Here is a 15,033-nt window from a genome sequence, read left to right as displayed (position 1 = left end):
CGAGCATACCCATGAACCATACTCAATCACCTCCATAGCTATAACCCATAATTTCCTTAATCCTATCCTACTCGAAAAACAATTTCGAAATCACTCGGACAGCACTCCGTCGTAATATTTTATGTATACTAATAATATCTTGAAATAATACGGAGTAAATATATATATGTAAATCGATTGAGAGAGTTTAGAGAAAAATATTTTCAAGTTTCTATGAAATAATGAAACCTATTGAATTCTATTTATAATAGATTTTTGAATTATTAAAGTGAATTATTAAAGTATGAATTATTAAAGTGAATTATTAAAGTATGAATTATTAAAGTGAATTATTAAAGTATGAATTATTAAAGTGAATTATTAAAGTATGAATTATTAAAGTAAAGTAAAGTAAAAATAAAGTAAAGGTAAAGTTTAAGTATAGTAAAAGTATAAAACTATGTACGTATAATACACGTATAAATATATATAATATTAATTTAAATCGCTATATATATTTAATAAAATAAAATATAAATATCTTTATCTTTATCTTTATCATACTAATTAAGTAGTGAGTTGTCAAAAGTGGTTCTAGATATTTATAGAAGTTATATACGTTTTAATAATAAAGTTCTTTTTAAACTGAAAACGTTTTTGTATGTTTGAAACTAAATAGATCAATCGAGTCTTTATGAGATTCAATCTTCCACTATCCTTTGTCTAGTTCTCAATGATTGACAATTTGTTCTTATTTATAAATCACTTTACCATTTTCCGAATATTGTTAAAATGGAAAGATTTCTCAAATCAACGTGAGCCTTTCAACAGAGACTTGTAATCATAATTCAATATATCTGATAATTCAATCATTTGATCTTATCTTCTAATTCCATTGATAAAAATTTTGAAACAGATACAATCATATAAAGTATTTAATCTAATATTTTGTTTACGTTTCAAGTTATAATATATATACACATATACATATATAATCATATTCGTTTAATGGTTCGTGAATCGTTAGAACTTGGTCGAGGTTGAATGAATGTATGAACATAGTTTAAAATTCTTGAAATTTAACTTAACAAATATTGATTATCGTGTCGGAAACATATAAAGATTAAAGTTTAAATTTGGTTGAAAATTTCCGGGTTGTCACAGTACCTACCCGTTAAAGAAATTTCGTCCCGAAATTTGAGTGGAAAGGTCGTGAATGATAATAAGTATGTTTTCATGATGCATACGGGCTGAAAATTAGAGTTTTATCATCAGCGAATAATTTGGATAAACAATCCATTTATATGAAGAGTACGAATGAAGCTAACATAGAAGAGTGAAATGAGTAAGTGTAGATTCATCTTATCATTTGACGTAGATATGATTGATTCCCAGATTTCAAGGGATTTGAAGAAAATCTTCTTAATAAGATTTGACTCTCCGGTAATCAAGGGAATTAGGATCCGCTTTAAATGCGATCGTCCATTTTAATTGTTCTGTCGGAGATTTTCTTATAAATTCACCTCCTTCGTTTCCTTACAACTCACACCTTCTGTTGATGCATTTTATGCAAGTCCCTAGACATCTACCCACGTCCATTGCAGGTATAATAGTTTACAGGCCACCATGATTGCTCGTTATTATCCTATCCGTGTTTGTATGTGATTACAGGAACTGCAGGAACGAGATTTAGATGTTTGACTATGTTAGACTTAGTCAGACGTACGAGTGAAGCCTCACTAGTACGGCTGACAGGCTCATACGCATGGTTGATGCTGAGCTAAGTCACAATTACAACCTAAATGATAAGACACGAGTGAGTGATCACCCGTACGGTTGATGAAGCCAACTCGTACGTGTGATGAATGAATCGTATGGTTGTGTCAACAGCAGGGGTATATAAAGTCTTATGTTCTTCATTTTAGGTTAAGCCTCTCATTTGTTACACACACTCAGATCTAGTGAGCTCCTTCGATTTTCTCTCAGTCTAAATCACCCAGGTGGTGAATAATAGCTCTAGGTGTTGATCTAATCACACTTGATTTAGTTGTGGTTTGACTAAATTAATCAAAAAGAAAACTTAACCTATTCACTAGAGGGTTTGATTCACTTATTCTGCCATTGTGTGAGTTAAATCTGTTGATTTCTAAGTTCCTAGTTATGTTTCATCACCTTCTATTCTTTCCCCCTCAACTCATATTTTAAAGTATTCATCAATATGCTCCATCCAGTTCTGATTCTCGATATACTTCTAACTTTCATATCGGTCATTCTTCTTTTTCATCTACCGCCGGAAGAATCTATTTACTTCTACTATACTCTTGGGTTTATAGTGTTTCTAGTTCTCCCGTGCCTTTATATTGCTATATGCATCGATATATATGGTTTATAATTTCTAGTTTGTCGTTGGGCTTTATATGTTCCCTTATATTTCAAAGTCTCTGCTTCTGTCTTCTATAATCATTATCATTCACAGTTAATGCTCTCTTTTATTTGCTGCAATTTATACCCCAATTTCTATTTCGGAGTTTTGTCCTTTTGTTTCATCTTCTTGCGATTAAGTACCGCTTGTAATGGTCCAGAATTCACATATATGAATTTCGGAATGAACATTGTTAATGTTTTAGGAAGGAAATTGTGATGGCACGATCTTGACTTGTCAAATTACTAGAATACCTTGGAAAAGGCCAAATCATCAAGAAATATTTTCTTGATATTTTAGAGGTTAAATAGAATACAAGAGTCGTATAACATGGCACATGATGATGTTATGATCTGTGAATCATCACGTTCCATTTAGAAACTCAGCATGACTTACTGTAATATAATCACATTGATCAAGTGTCATTATATTATACTAATTCATGCTTCAGTTCCCAACACTACTTCAAAATATTCCTATTTTAAACTTGAATGTTTCAGAATTTAGAAACTAAAATAGTTTATTTTATGATGTAATACAGATAGCGCGAAGAGGTAAATGATTTAAAATAAGAAAAATTTAGAAAATATCTTCAGAAATATGGAGGATATTTATAATGAAAGATATGATGATATTTTAGAATTTCTAATATCAGAGGATGATGAAGAATATTGTCCGCAGGGGTTTAGAGTCAGGAGCAAGGTATTCGTTAATGACTTCAGCAGATACTGAATTATTTGGATCCTTTGAAGTCAGGTTCAGTCTTTGTAATTTGTCCACAGCCTCCTTCCTACTTTGCTCAATCCGTTTTTCAGTTCCAAGACTTCTCTTTTTCTGTGCTTTACCAGCACACCTATTCATTATCATCAAACTTTTACTGTTATGGTCATTTATAGTTTTTTTTTTTTTTTTTGCTGCTTCATCAGTATTTTTCCATTTTCGGAGAACCAATTCGTAGTTCGAAGTGTTTTTCAGAATCTTCACATTCAAATTAAGTCCAGAAGATAGACGTTATATATACACATATAACTGTTGGCGTAGACATGCTGCGAGATTTCAAAATACTGATTGCTAATTCCCAATGATTCGTATGGAAATTCTCATTACAAGATGCGAATGAGTAAATGATGGGGTTTCAATGAATAATTATAATGACTTTTTGGAGAGGCTAAAGTCAAAGGGTAATGAAGTTGTTGATACATCTGTTAATAATGTGGTGGAATGTAAAAGGTTCCCTGGTAACGATGGTGTATATCTCAAGGTTATAATAAGGTTAGTCTGACTGAAAAGTCGAAGTTGACTTGCTGGAGCTGTGACAAAACTGGTTACTTTGAATTGGAGTCGTAAAGTTATTTTTGCTAATAAATGCCAAAGAATCTGACGCGGATATGTTGTTTAAACTTTTACTTTGGTTTCAAGAGTTTTTCGGGTACATAACTGTGGGTAACATGTGGTTGGATCATCATCTCGATTGCTCATCATTCGAAGTATCTTCAGAAATTTTCGAAGGGTTTGAACACAGATTGTAATCGTTAATATACATTTGATGTTCTAACAAAGTTTTGAAGTCAAAATATAGCTTGTGAAAGATGTAAGGATCTAAGAGTGATGATTTTGGTCATATCTCAAGTTGAATTTTGAGATTTCAAAATCAGAATATGTAATTAAATTTTGAATGAGTATGGTTGTTTTGATTTCTATAAAAGAATGTATATTGTTGTGAAAGTAGAGAGTATAATGGATGATTTGCTGAATCAGATTCGAAGAATGTAACATATTAATTGTGAATTTATATATCTCTCGGGTATTACCTACCCGTTAAAAAAAATTTCATAATTAATATTTTGTACAAAAGAATTTTATTACAGTCTTTATGAAAATATATATATATGTATATTTTCTTCAGATGTAACATAGATTTAATGAGTTAATGTTAAATTAAACTCATTTGATTTACGGTTGAAACTAGAATTGAATAATCCCTAAAGGCTTTAAAAAGTACATAACTTTTACGCAGTATTTCTTTAATGACATTGAAATTATGAATCAATACTTTGTTATTTGTTGATGTATGATGTTCGTTTCGTGGAATTCTTGTGAATTTCGCAAAGTACGAATGATGTTATCTGAAAAGTTTCGGGTACATCGATGATGAAAGTGTAAAATCAAATATATACTTGATTTATTATGAATTGGAATTTGTTGAATTGCGACAGAGATTGTAGTTAACGCTGGTTAAGTTGCGGCCGAAGGACGTACATTATTGCATATTTGTAATATGAATTAACCGAGTAGTTAAGATTCACACACAATAGCTTAGCATGGAAAGATTTATTTCAATATATATATATATATATATATATATAATATACATATAATTTCTTCAGAGGGAATGAGTTAATTCTTCATAACTCGTTGATACAATATACACGTTATTGATTCGTAATGATGTCCACAGTGATTCTTGAACTGACGGAGTTTGTGATGTTATCTGTGTTGTTGATTCGGATGTTGACTGTACTGACGATGCTGGTAACGCTGACTGTACTGTTGATGCTGTTGGTAAAGCAAGTATACATTATAAACCCGTTCATATACATTATAAACGATTCACAATAGTTGATTACATTGCGAGGTATTTGACCTCTATATTATACATTTTACAAACATTGCATTCGTTTTTAAAAGACAAACTTTCTTTACATCGAAAATTGACAGGCATGCATACCATTTCATAATATCCACTATCCAACTATAAATTGATTTAATAATAATCTTTGATGAACTCAATGACTCGAATGCAACGTTCTTCGAAATATGCTATGAAAGACTCCAAGTAATATCTTTAAAATGAGCAAATGCACAGCGGAAGATTTCTTTAACACCTGAGAATAAACATGCTTTAAAGTATCAACCAAAAGGTTGGTGAGTTCATTAGTTTATCATAATCATTTATTTCCATCATTTTAATAGACCACAAGAATTTCATTTCTAGTTCTCATAAATATACGTCCCATGCATAGAGACAAAAATAATCATTCATATGGTGAACACCTGGTAGCCGACATTAACAATATGCATATAAGAATATCCCCTATCATTCCGGGATCCTCCTTCGGACATGATATAAATTTCGAAATACTAAAGCATCCGGTACTTTGGATGGGGTTTGTTAGGCCCAATAGATCTATCTTTAGGATTCACGTCAATTAGGGTGTCTGTTCCCTAATTCTTAGATTACCAGACTTTAATAAAAAGGGGCATATTCGATTTCGATAATTCAACCATAGAATGTAGTTTCAATTACTTGTGTCTATTTCGTAAAACATTTATAAAAACAGCGCATGTATTCTCAGTCCCAAAAATATATATTGCAAAAGCATTTAAAAAGGGATTAATGAAACTCACGCATATAAATATTGTAAAACAGTTAATAAAGCATTTGCATGTATTCTCAGCCCAAAATGTATATAAAAAGGGAATAATAAAACTCACGCATATAAATATTGTAAAACAGTTAATAAAGCATTTGCATGTATTCTCAGCCCAAAAATGTAATGAGTAAAAAGGGAGTAAATGAACTCACTAATGCATCCTATCGACTTATTTGTTAGACACACTAATGCAGACCTGGTTCGCTAAGACCACCGCTCTGATACCAACTGAAAGGACCCGTTCATATACATTATAAACGATTCACAATAGTTGATTACATTGCGAGGTATTTGACCTCTATATGATACATTTTACAAACATTGCATTCGTTTTGAAAAGGCAATCTTTCTTTGCATCGAAAATTGACAGGCATGCATACCATTTTTGTCATGGTTTCTACTATTCCTTCTATCATTTTGGTTCGCTTAACTGATTTATGGTTAGGGCTAGATTAGATAATCTCTAAGACTTTAGAGATTACATAATCGCCGCGGAATGTTTCTCCAATGAAGTTATGAATTAATACTTTGTCAGTTATTGTTGTTGGTACTCCTTGGTATCTATGGTACGTATGACGTTGATGCTCGTGGGACAGATTGTGAAGTTGAGGTTTACGACGTGGTTGTGGTTGGAGGTGGTAATGGTACTGTTGGCGTTGATGATGGCGGTACTGGTTATGCTGCTGCTGCTGCTGCTGGTGTTTGTAATCTCTGCACCATATTCTCCAAAGCCACTACCCGAGCGCGAAGCTCGTTGACTTCTTCTATTACACCGGGGTGATTGTCGGTTCGGACGAGTGGATAAATAAAATCTAAAATTTGATGTAATATATAATCGTGACGAGATACTCTGGAAATGAGCGAGAAAATGGTGTTTCGGACAGGTTTGCCGGTAAGTGCTTCAGGTTCTTCGTCAAGAGGGCAATGTGGTGGATGGAAGGGATCGCCTTCTTCTTGTCTCCAATAATTGAGGAGGCTACGAACCCATCCCCAATTCATCCAGAATAGGTGATGACTGATTGGTTGATCCATTCCGGTCACACTGCTTTCGAAGCTTGAGTGAGATTCCATTTCGGAATCCGAGTGACTTGAACTAACGACGAATTCCATTTCGTACGATTTGATAAAGGATTTTTTGATATAAAATGATTTTTCTGGCTATCGGGTGATATTCTATTTACATAGGATATCTATATATATAGATCAAAAGATTTCGTAGATTACGGAGGAATTTGCGGGATATGTCAGGCAAAGTTTAAAGTAATAGATACGATAAGATATGATTTAGCAGATACGCTAAGATATGAATTTTGTCTATACACTACTCATGCAATTAATGTAGCAAGACGTGTCTAGACTAATAATGATAAGTAGGTAATTTCATAAGGATGATAAGCAGATGATTTTCGACTAGAATGATAAGCAAAACTTTTGACATGCAGACACGGTCGAAGTCCAGACTCACGTATCAATATTGAGATTCAATATTGCAGGAAAGGTACGTAGAGGCAACGGAAATGATAAAAATTATATTGACCTCACGAGCATACCCATGAACCATACTCAATCACCTCCATAGCTATAACCCATAATTTCCTTAATCCTATCCTACTCGAAAAACAATTTCGAAACCACTCGGACAGCACTCCGTCGTAATATTTTATGTATACTAATAATATCTTGAAATAATACGGAGTAAATATATATATGTAAATCGATTGAGAGAGTTTAGAGAAAAATATTTTTAAGTTTCTATGAAATAATGAAACCTATTGAATTCTATTTATAATAGATTTTTGAATTATTAAAGTGAATTATTAAAGTATGAATTATTAAAGTGAATTATTAAAGTATGAATTATTAAAGTGAATTATTAAAGTATGAATTATTAAAGTGAATTATTAAAGTATGAATTATTAAAGTAAAGTAAAGTAAAAATAAAGTAAAGGTAAAGTTTAAGTATAGTAAAAGTATAAATCTATGTACGTATAATACGCGTATAAATATATATAATATTAATTTAAATCGTTATATATATTTAATAAAATAAAATATAAATATCTTTATCTTTATCTTTATCATACTAATTAAGTAGTGAGTTGTCAAAAGTGGTTCTAGATATTTATAAAAGTTATATACGTTTTAATAATAAAGTTCTTTTTAAACTGAAAATGTTTTTGTATGTTTGAAACTAAATAGATCAATCGAGTCTTTATGAGATTCAATCTTCCACTATCCTTTGTCTAGTTCTCAATGATTGACAATTTGTTCTTATTTATAAATCACTTTACCATTTTTCGAATATTGTTAAAATGAAAAGATTTCTCAAATCAACGTGGGCCTTTCAACAGAGACTTGTAATCATAATTCAATATATCTGATAATTCAATCATTTGATCTTATCTTCTAATTCCATTGATAAAAATTTTGAAACAGATACAATCATATAAAGTATTTAATCTAATATTTTGTTTATGTTTCAAGTTATAATATATATACACATATACATATATAATCATATTCGTTTAATGGTTCGTGAATCGTTAGAACTTGGTCGAGGTTGAATGAATGTATGAACATAGTTTAAAATTCTTGAAATTTAACTTAACAAATATTGATTATCGTGTCGGAAACATATAAAGATTAAAGTTTAAATTTGGTTGAAAATTTCCGGGTTGTCACAGTACTCTACTTCAACTCTTGTTCAATTCATATGTTTATAGCTATCTATATAAGAGTTTATAAACTAGAACATAGTTTAGTTGATTCTAAACTTGTTTGAAGTACTAATCTAATCTTTCTAACTCAACTCTAATAACACTTATTTATATGTATTATGATATTATATTAAGTTAATATAAGAACTTATAACTTGCACATATGAAGAACACCTTGAAACATAACATATATCGTTTAATCTCCATTCGGTAAAAAGCGGGCTGTTTTGGGTTGGGAATTAAAAAACCTATCTTACACTTTGAGTTCGAGGCTAAGACTTTGGAAATATGTTAATATATGTAAATAAGACTTCCAGTATTTTTTTCATGATTTTAAACAAAGTGGAAGTATTTTATCAAAAATCATATATTGGGTGGATGCCGGGATTTTTCCAAATCTGTCCACCGACACAAAAAGAGGGTAAAGCTCTAAAAATTACTACTTGGGATGAACTTTTCGAATTGGTTTTGTAAAATTTACTTCTTAATGAATCCATAGCAATTTGATTCATTTTAAACGGAGTTGTAATGAATATTTGGCGAGCAAAACAAAATCTGCCTAAATTAACGTTGTATAGACGAAATTTATATTATAAAAACTATATTAACCATATCCTTGTTAACTTTTCCTATATCCTATATATATTTGGACATGTTATCAGTAGTATAACAAAATATTATAATCTTGGTTAATTCTGTGATTGTATATATGTATAATAATATTCTTGGTACGTCCTAACACAATAAGTATATAATACGTTTTGATAAATCCTAAGACAATACGTACACAATACGTCTTAGTTAATTCTACGACAATACGTATACAATACGTCTCTGGGTTGATGCAAAGACAATACGTATACAATACGTCGTGGGGGTAATTCTAAGATTATATATATACCGATTATTGGACTGTTGGACATTTCGAACTATTTTGGACTACTAACAAAGGACTACTAACATAAAAATTTTAAAAATTAATTCTATAAACTTGTTTTATTAATATTATATGTTAATAATATTATTTAATATATAATTGATATAGGTTCGTGAATCCGAGACAAACCCTACACTTGTTCAGTGCCGTCATATACATAATTGCTACGAAATACAGTATTGTGAGTTTCATTTGCTCCCTTTTTAAATGCTGTTGCATTATATATTTTTGGGCTGAGAATACATGCGTTATTTTTATAACTGTTTTACGAAATGGACACAAGTACTAAAAACATATTCTACGTTGAGTTGTACCACTTTGCATATCTTCCCTAATAGCTTGGTAACTAATATTTACATGTTGTAAGAACATGTATACGCGAATCCTATTGATAGATCTATAGGGTTTGACAACCCCAACCGGGCTAGTCGCTTTAGTATCGTAAACGGTTGCATAGTACTTCGTTTTTACTACACTTGGTACAGTGTAGGGAGATTTCATAATAAAGGGAATATGCCACATTAATTGTTAAGTATGGTTACCAAAGCGCTCAACAACTTATAGAATACTTTTATACACTTGCGAGTGTACGGATATTTATAGAAACTGAAATCTTGTGGTCTATTACTATTACGGAAATGATTGATTATGATAAACTAATGAACTAACCAACCTTTTGGTTGACACTTTAAAGCATGTTTATTCTCAGGTATTAAAGAAATCTTCCGCTGTGCATTAGCTCATTTTAAGGATATTACTTGGAGTCATTCATGACATACTTTGAAAGATGTTGCATTCGAGTCGTTGAGTTCATCAAGATTAATATTAAGTCAATTATAGTTGGATGTAATATGAAATGGTATGCATGTCGTCAATTTTTGATGTAAAGAAAGTTTGTCTTTTAAAAACGAATGCAATGTTTGTAAAATGTATCATATAGAGGTCAAATACCTCGCGATGTAATCAACTATTGTGAATCGTTTATAATGTATATGAACGGGTCATTTCACCATCGACCGATGGTGTATAATTTCTGACCAGCGGATGTAATTTTGACGATCGACCGATTGGGGGAGACCATCGACTGATGGTGTGTTGACGATCGGCCGATGGATGTGACCATCGACCGATGGTCTTAGACAGTGAAATTTTTACTAAGTGTTGAATTATAGCTGTTATGCTGTCCGTGTGTTTTTATGATTTTCAGGATGTAAATTCTGAAAATGCACAAGTGTTAAACATGAAAATTTTAGCGGACGCATTTTTTTTACTAATTTTGCTATAATGCGCGGTCAGTGTGTCTAATCTTGATGGAAATACTATTCTAGCTTGGTTTTTGCTGTTCTCAGGAGATAAGGACAAGGACGAAGTTCAGAAATAATAACTGAGCAGTTGCTGGTAATTGGTGAGTGGGTCTATCTCCGGATAGAGTTTAAGTAGCATATCATGCTACTGTGGTTGACCCTTTTACCATGCATAGTGTAGAGATTGCCATGTTAGAATAATATAATATGGCTGATGTTGTATGTGAATTATCTGTACACTGTATGAATGGCACCAGTCGGGCCTAGGGAGACTGGGGACTCGAGACTGTGCCTAGGAGAGGTTAGAGTCCGTATAAGGTCAACCATGCCTAGGGGAGGTTGGGTCCATAGGCTACTGATTGTGAAGTATAGTGTGAACGATGCATCCCCTGCATCTGGATAACTATACTGTGAATTGAGTAGCAGGGACTATCGGTAGACTCAGGCCCGATCAGCTGGAAGTCGTGTGCTCGTACAAGCCGCCGATCCTCGTATTGTCTTATTGTATGCTAGATGGTTGTTAGCAAGTATTGTTGTTAGTATATAGCTTGTGTGTGGCTTAAGCTATATCTGTTAGATAGATTCCATTCACTTAGCGGTGAGCTAATCCCCCACATATTCTCCCCTTGCAGGTTTAGGTACTGCTAGTCGGGATGGGTGCTGTTGCAGAAGATATGTTTGACAACCCAACTCTGATGTGGAATTTTGTTTTAATAATGTTTTGTAATAACGTAACACCGTGTGTAAACTTAAACATAATTACACGAATTAATCTAATGACGTGACTTATATTGTGTTTGTTAATAAAGTCTTTCGCTGTGTATTTAAAAAAAATGGGTGTTACACCCACTACACCTTTTAATCGGAATACTAGAATACCGGTAATGGAATATTTGGCCCTAGACCAAACCAAGCTAATTTGTCTTCTACTGCATCTACTCACGGATACGCACCTACTGACATCGATTCCGCGTTCCACACTTTAACTCTTCACCCGCCCGATGAGAATTGGTACAAGGATACTGGTGCAAAATTACACGTAGCTTTCTCTTCAGGTAAACTCATGCCTTATTATCCTTTGAGCATTCAAAAAAACATTATTGTTGGTAATATTATGGTATTTCAATTAAATTGTATGGTAATTCATTTTTTCCTACTTATTCATGCCCTCTTATATTAAGAAACATCTTACATTCTTCGCAACTTATTAAAAATTTAATCTCTGTGCATCGTTTATCTAACGATAATCATGTTTCTCTTGAGTTTAATCCTTTTGGTTTTACTGTGAAGGACTTTCCGAAGGGCACACCACTCATGAGATGTAACAGCTCCGGCGATCTTTACCCTCTTTCCTCATTGTTTCGTCAACTTGGTTCACCTTCTACTTTTCTTTCCGTGTCGCAAGAATTATGGCATCATCGCTTTGGACATCAAGGAAATTCTATTTTATCGTTGCTTATGAATAATCATTTAATTTCTTGTAATAGGAATAAACAGACATCTATTTGGCAATCGTGTGTTTTTGGTAAACAAATAAAGTTTTCATTTTATGATTCAAATAATTCTTCTCGTTTACCTTTTGATATTATTCATAGTGATGTATAGACTTCTCCAATGTTAAGATATGCTGGACATCGTTATTATGTCCTCTTCTTGGATGACTTTTCCAACTTTCTATGGACGTGTCCTTTGTTAAATAAATCACAAATATTTTCCACTTTTCTTGCATTTCTACATATATAAAGACACAATTTCATGTGTCCATAAATCCTTTCAATGCGATAACGAACGAGAATATAATAACCAATCCTTTCATAGCTTTTGTACCAATAATGGTATGACCTTCCAATTTTCTTATCCATATATGTCATCACAAAATGGGAAGGCGGAATGCAAAATTCAAGCAATCAATAATATAGTCCGTACCCTTTTATCTCACTCTTCCATGCCTCACAATTTTTGGCATCATGCTCTTCAAATGGCAACCTATCTCCTTAACATTATTCCTAGCACATTACTAAATAACTCTTCGCCACACAAATACTCTTCAAGCTTCGTCCCTCTTATTCTCATCTTCGTGTCTTTTGGTGTCTTTGTTACCCACTTCTTCCTCTAAATTCTATTCACAAACTTGACACACGTTCCGTTCTATGTGTCTTTCTCGGTTACTCCAATAATCGCCAAGGCAATAAATGTTTTGACCTCTCCACTAAAAAATAATAACTGCTCTACACGTAACCTTTGACGAAAATCAGTTTCCATTTGCTAAAAATCATCATCCTACGCCTCATTCATATGCTCCATTTACCGATTCCATCCATTTATTTTTTTGTCAGTTCTGGTCGAGCCCACCGGCGATCAGGCCCAATAACCTGATATTCCCACGACCCACCAACCTTAGGTGGATTTCCACGGACCGTCACCATCTTCATCACCCACTAATAACAGTGGGTCTGAGTCCATCTTGTCACCTTAGTCCCCCGTCACCACCACTAATCCAAATATCAGTCCACCCCCTCGGCCTAATCTCTTCCTGTCCGTTCCATACACACTCGCAGCATGTCTGGTATTTTTAAACCAAAATTTCCTTTTAACCTGTCTGCTTCCACCGCACTCTCCCCCATACCACGCAAACCTAAGGATGCGTTACTTGACCGTAATTGCAAGTTGGCCATGACTAACGAGTTTAATGCTTTAATTGATAATAAGACATGGGTTTTAGATCCATGCACTACTGATATGAATATTATACGTTTTATGTGGGTATTTAAACATAAAATGAAATATGATGGTTCTTTGGAGCGTTATAAGGCTCGTTTAGTTGGTGATGGCATGTCACCATAGGTTGGAATGGATTGCTAGAGACATTTAGTCCGGTGGTTAAACCCACTACTATTCGCACGGTTCATAGTCTTGCTCTTTCGCAGTAATGGTCGATTCATCAGCTCGACGTCAAGAATGCGTTTTTACATGGCACTCTCCGAGAAACTGTCTATAAGCATCAACCTCTTGGTTTTCGTGATTCACGGTTTCCGAATCACGTATGTCTCCTCCCAAAGTCATTATATGGACTCAAATAAGCCCCACGGGCTATGTAAGCACGCTTTAATTCGTCAATAGCAAATGTGATAATTCTATCTTTATTTTTCGCAAAGGATTGGATACGTCATATCTTTTCTTATATGTTGATGATATTATACTCACTATTTCTAGTGACTCTTTACAGAAGTCTATTATTACTCGTTTGGCTAGCGAGTTCGCTATGAAAGATCTTGGTCCCTTAAGTTAGTTTTTAGGAATTGCGGTTAAAAGACTTTCGAGTGGCCTTTTCATACATCAGTCGACATACTCAAAAGATATAATCGAGAGGGCTGGAATTGCTCATTGCAATTCAGTTCCTACACCAGTGGATAATAACACTAAGTTAAGTAGTGTTGCCGGTCCTCTAGTTGTTGGTCCCACTAAGTATCGCAATTTAGCTGTGACGTTGTAGTATTTGACATTTACTCGTCTAGACATATCTTATGCAGTTCAGCAGGTTTGTTTACATATGCATGATCCATGGGAACCTCACATACATGCTCTCCAACGTACCGTGCGTTACTTGCAAGGCACATTGGAGTACGGTTTACATTTATACAAGGCGCCTAGTCGACGTTTGGTTGCTTACACAGATGCAGTCTGGGCAAGTTTCCCCGATACTAGGCGATCCACGTCTGGTTATCGCATTTATCTTGATTTGCATTGTCCACTTAGTAAGTGTACCTTGGTGTTTTGTGACAACGTCTGGGCTATATTTTTTTCGGTAATCCTTTTCAACATCAAAGGAGAAAGATACCGAGATGGACATTCATTTTATTCGGAAAAAAGTTGCTCGTGGCGAAGTTCGTGTTCTCTATGTTCCATCTAGATTTCAGATTGCTGATATCTTCACCAAGGGTTTATCGTGTCTATTATTTGATGACTTTCGTGACAATCTCAGGATTCGGTCTCCTCTTGCTGAAACTGCGGGGGTGTATTGGATGTGATATGTATTAGACATGGATATTACCATGTATAGAGTTTGAGGATTATTAGATTTATAATGAGTCTATAATTATATTATGGTAAGTTAGTAACTTGGCCAACAAGGCAATGTATGTGCATAAATAGATGTCGAATGAATGAGAAAGCCAGGCAATTCAATTCTAAATATTATCATAGACGGTGAAGATGGACTGACGGAGTATTAGAGTAGTAT

General features: G+C 33.5%; 1 protein-coding gene across 1 annotated transcript; it reads left to right on the top strand.

Moving 5' to 3' along the window:
• The first annotated feature begins 14,343 nt into the window (after nt 1–14,343).
• LOC139868517 (uncharacterized) lies at nt 14,344–14,821 on the top strand. Its single transcript, XM_071856856.1, has 2 exons — nt 14,344–14,478; nt 14,621–14,821. The coding sequence occupies exons 1-2, from the start codon at nt 14,344–14,346 to the stop codon at nt 14,819–14,821; spliced, it is 336 nt and encodes a 111-aa protein (XP_071712957.1).
• The last annotated feature ends 212 nt before the right edge of the window (nt 14,822–15,033 follow it).

Source organism: Rutidosis leptorrhynchoides, chromosome 9 (assembly GCF_046630445.1).
Source record: "Rutidosis leptorrhynchoides isolate AG116_Rl617_1_P2 chromosome 9, CSIRO_AGI_Rlap_v1, whole genome shotgun sequence".
NCBI lineage: Eukaryota > Viridiplantae > Streptophyta > Magnoliopsida > Asterales > Asteraceae > Rutidosis > Rutidosis leptorrhynchoides.
The sequence above is the reverse complement of the archived record's forward strand: the minus strand, read 5'-3'. Positions and strand labels throughout refer to the sequence as shown.

What these genes read in the sequence shown, in the direction of transcription:
- LOC139868517 (XM_071856856.1), top strand. Translation starts at nt 14,344, where the DNA reads ATGCATGATCCATGGGAACCTCACATACATGCTCTCCAACGTACCGTG. An exon ending in CTTACACAGATGCAGTCTGG is followed by an intron (nt 14,479 to 14,620) that starts GCAAGTTTCCCC and finishes TCAACATCAAAG; the next exon opens with GAGAAAGATACCGAGATGGA.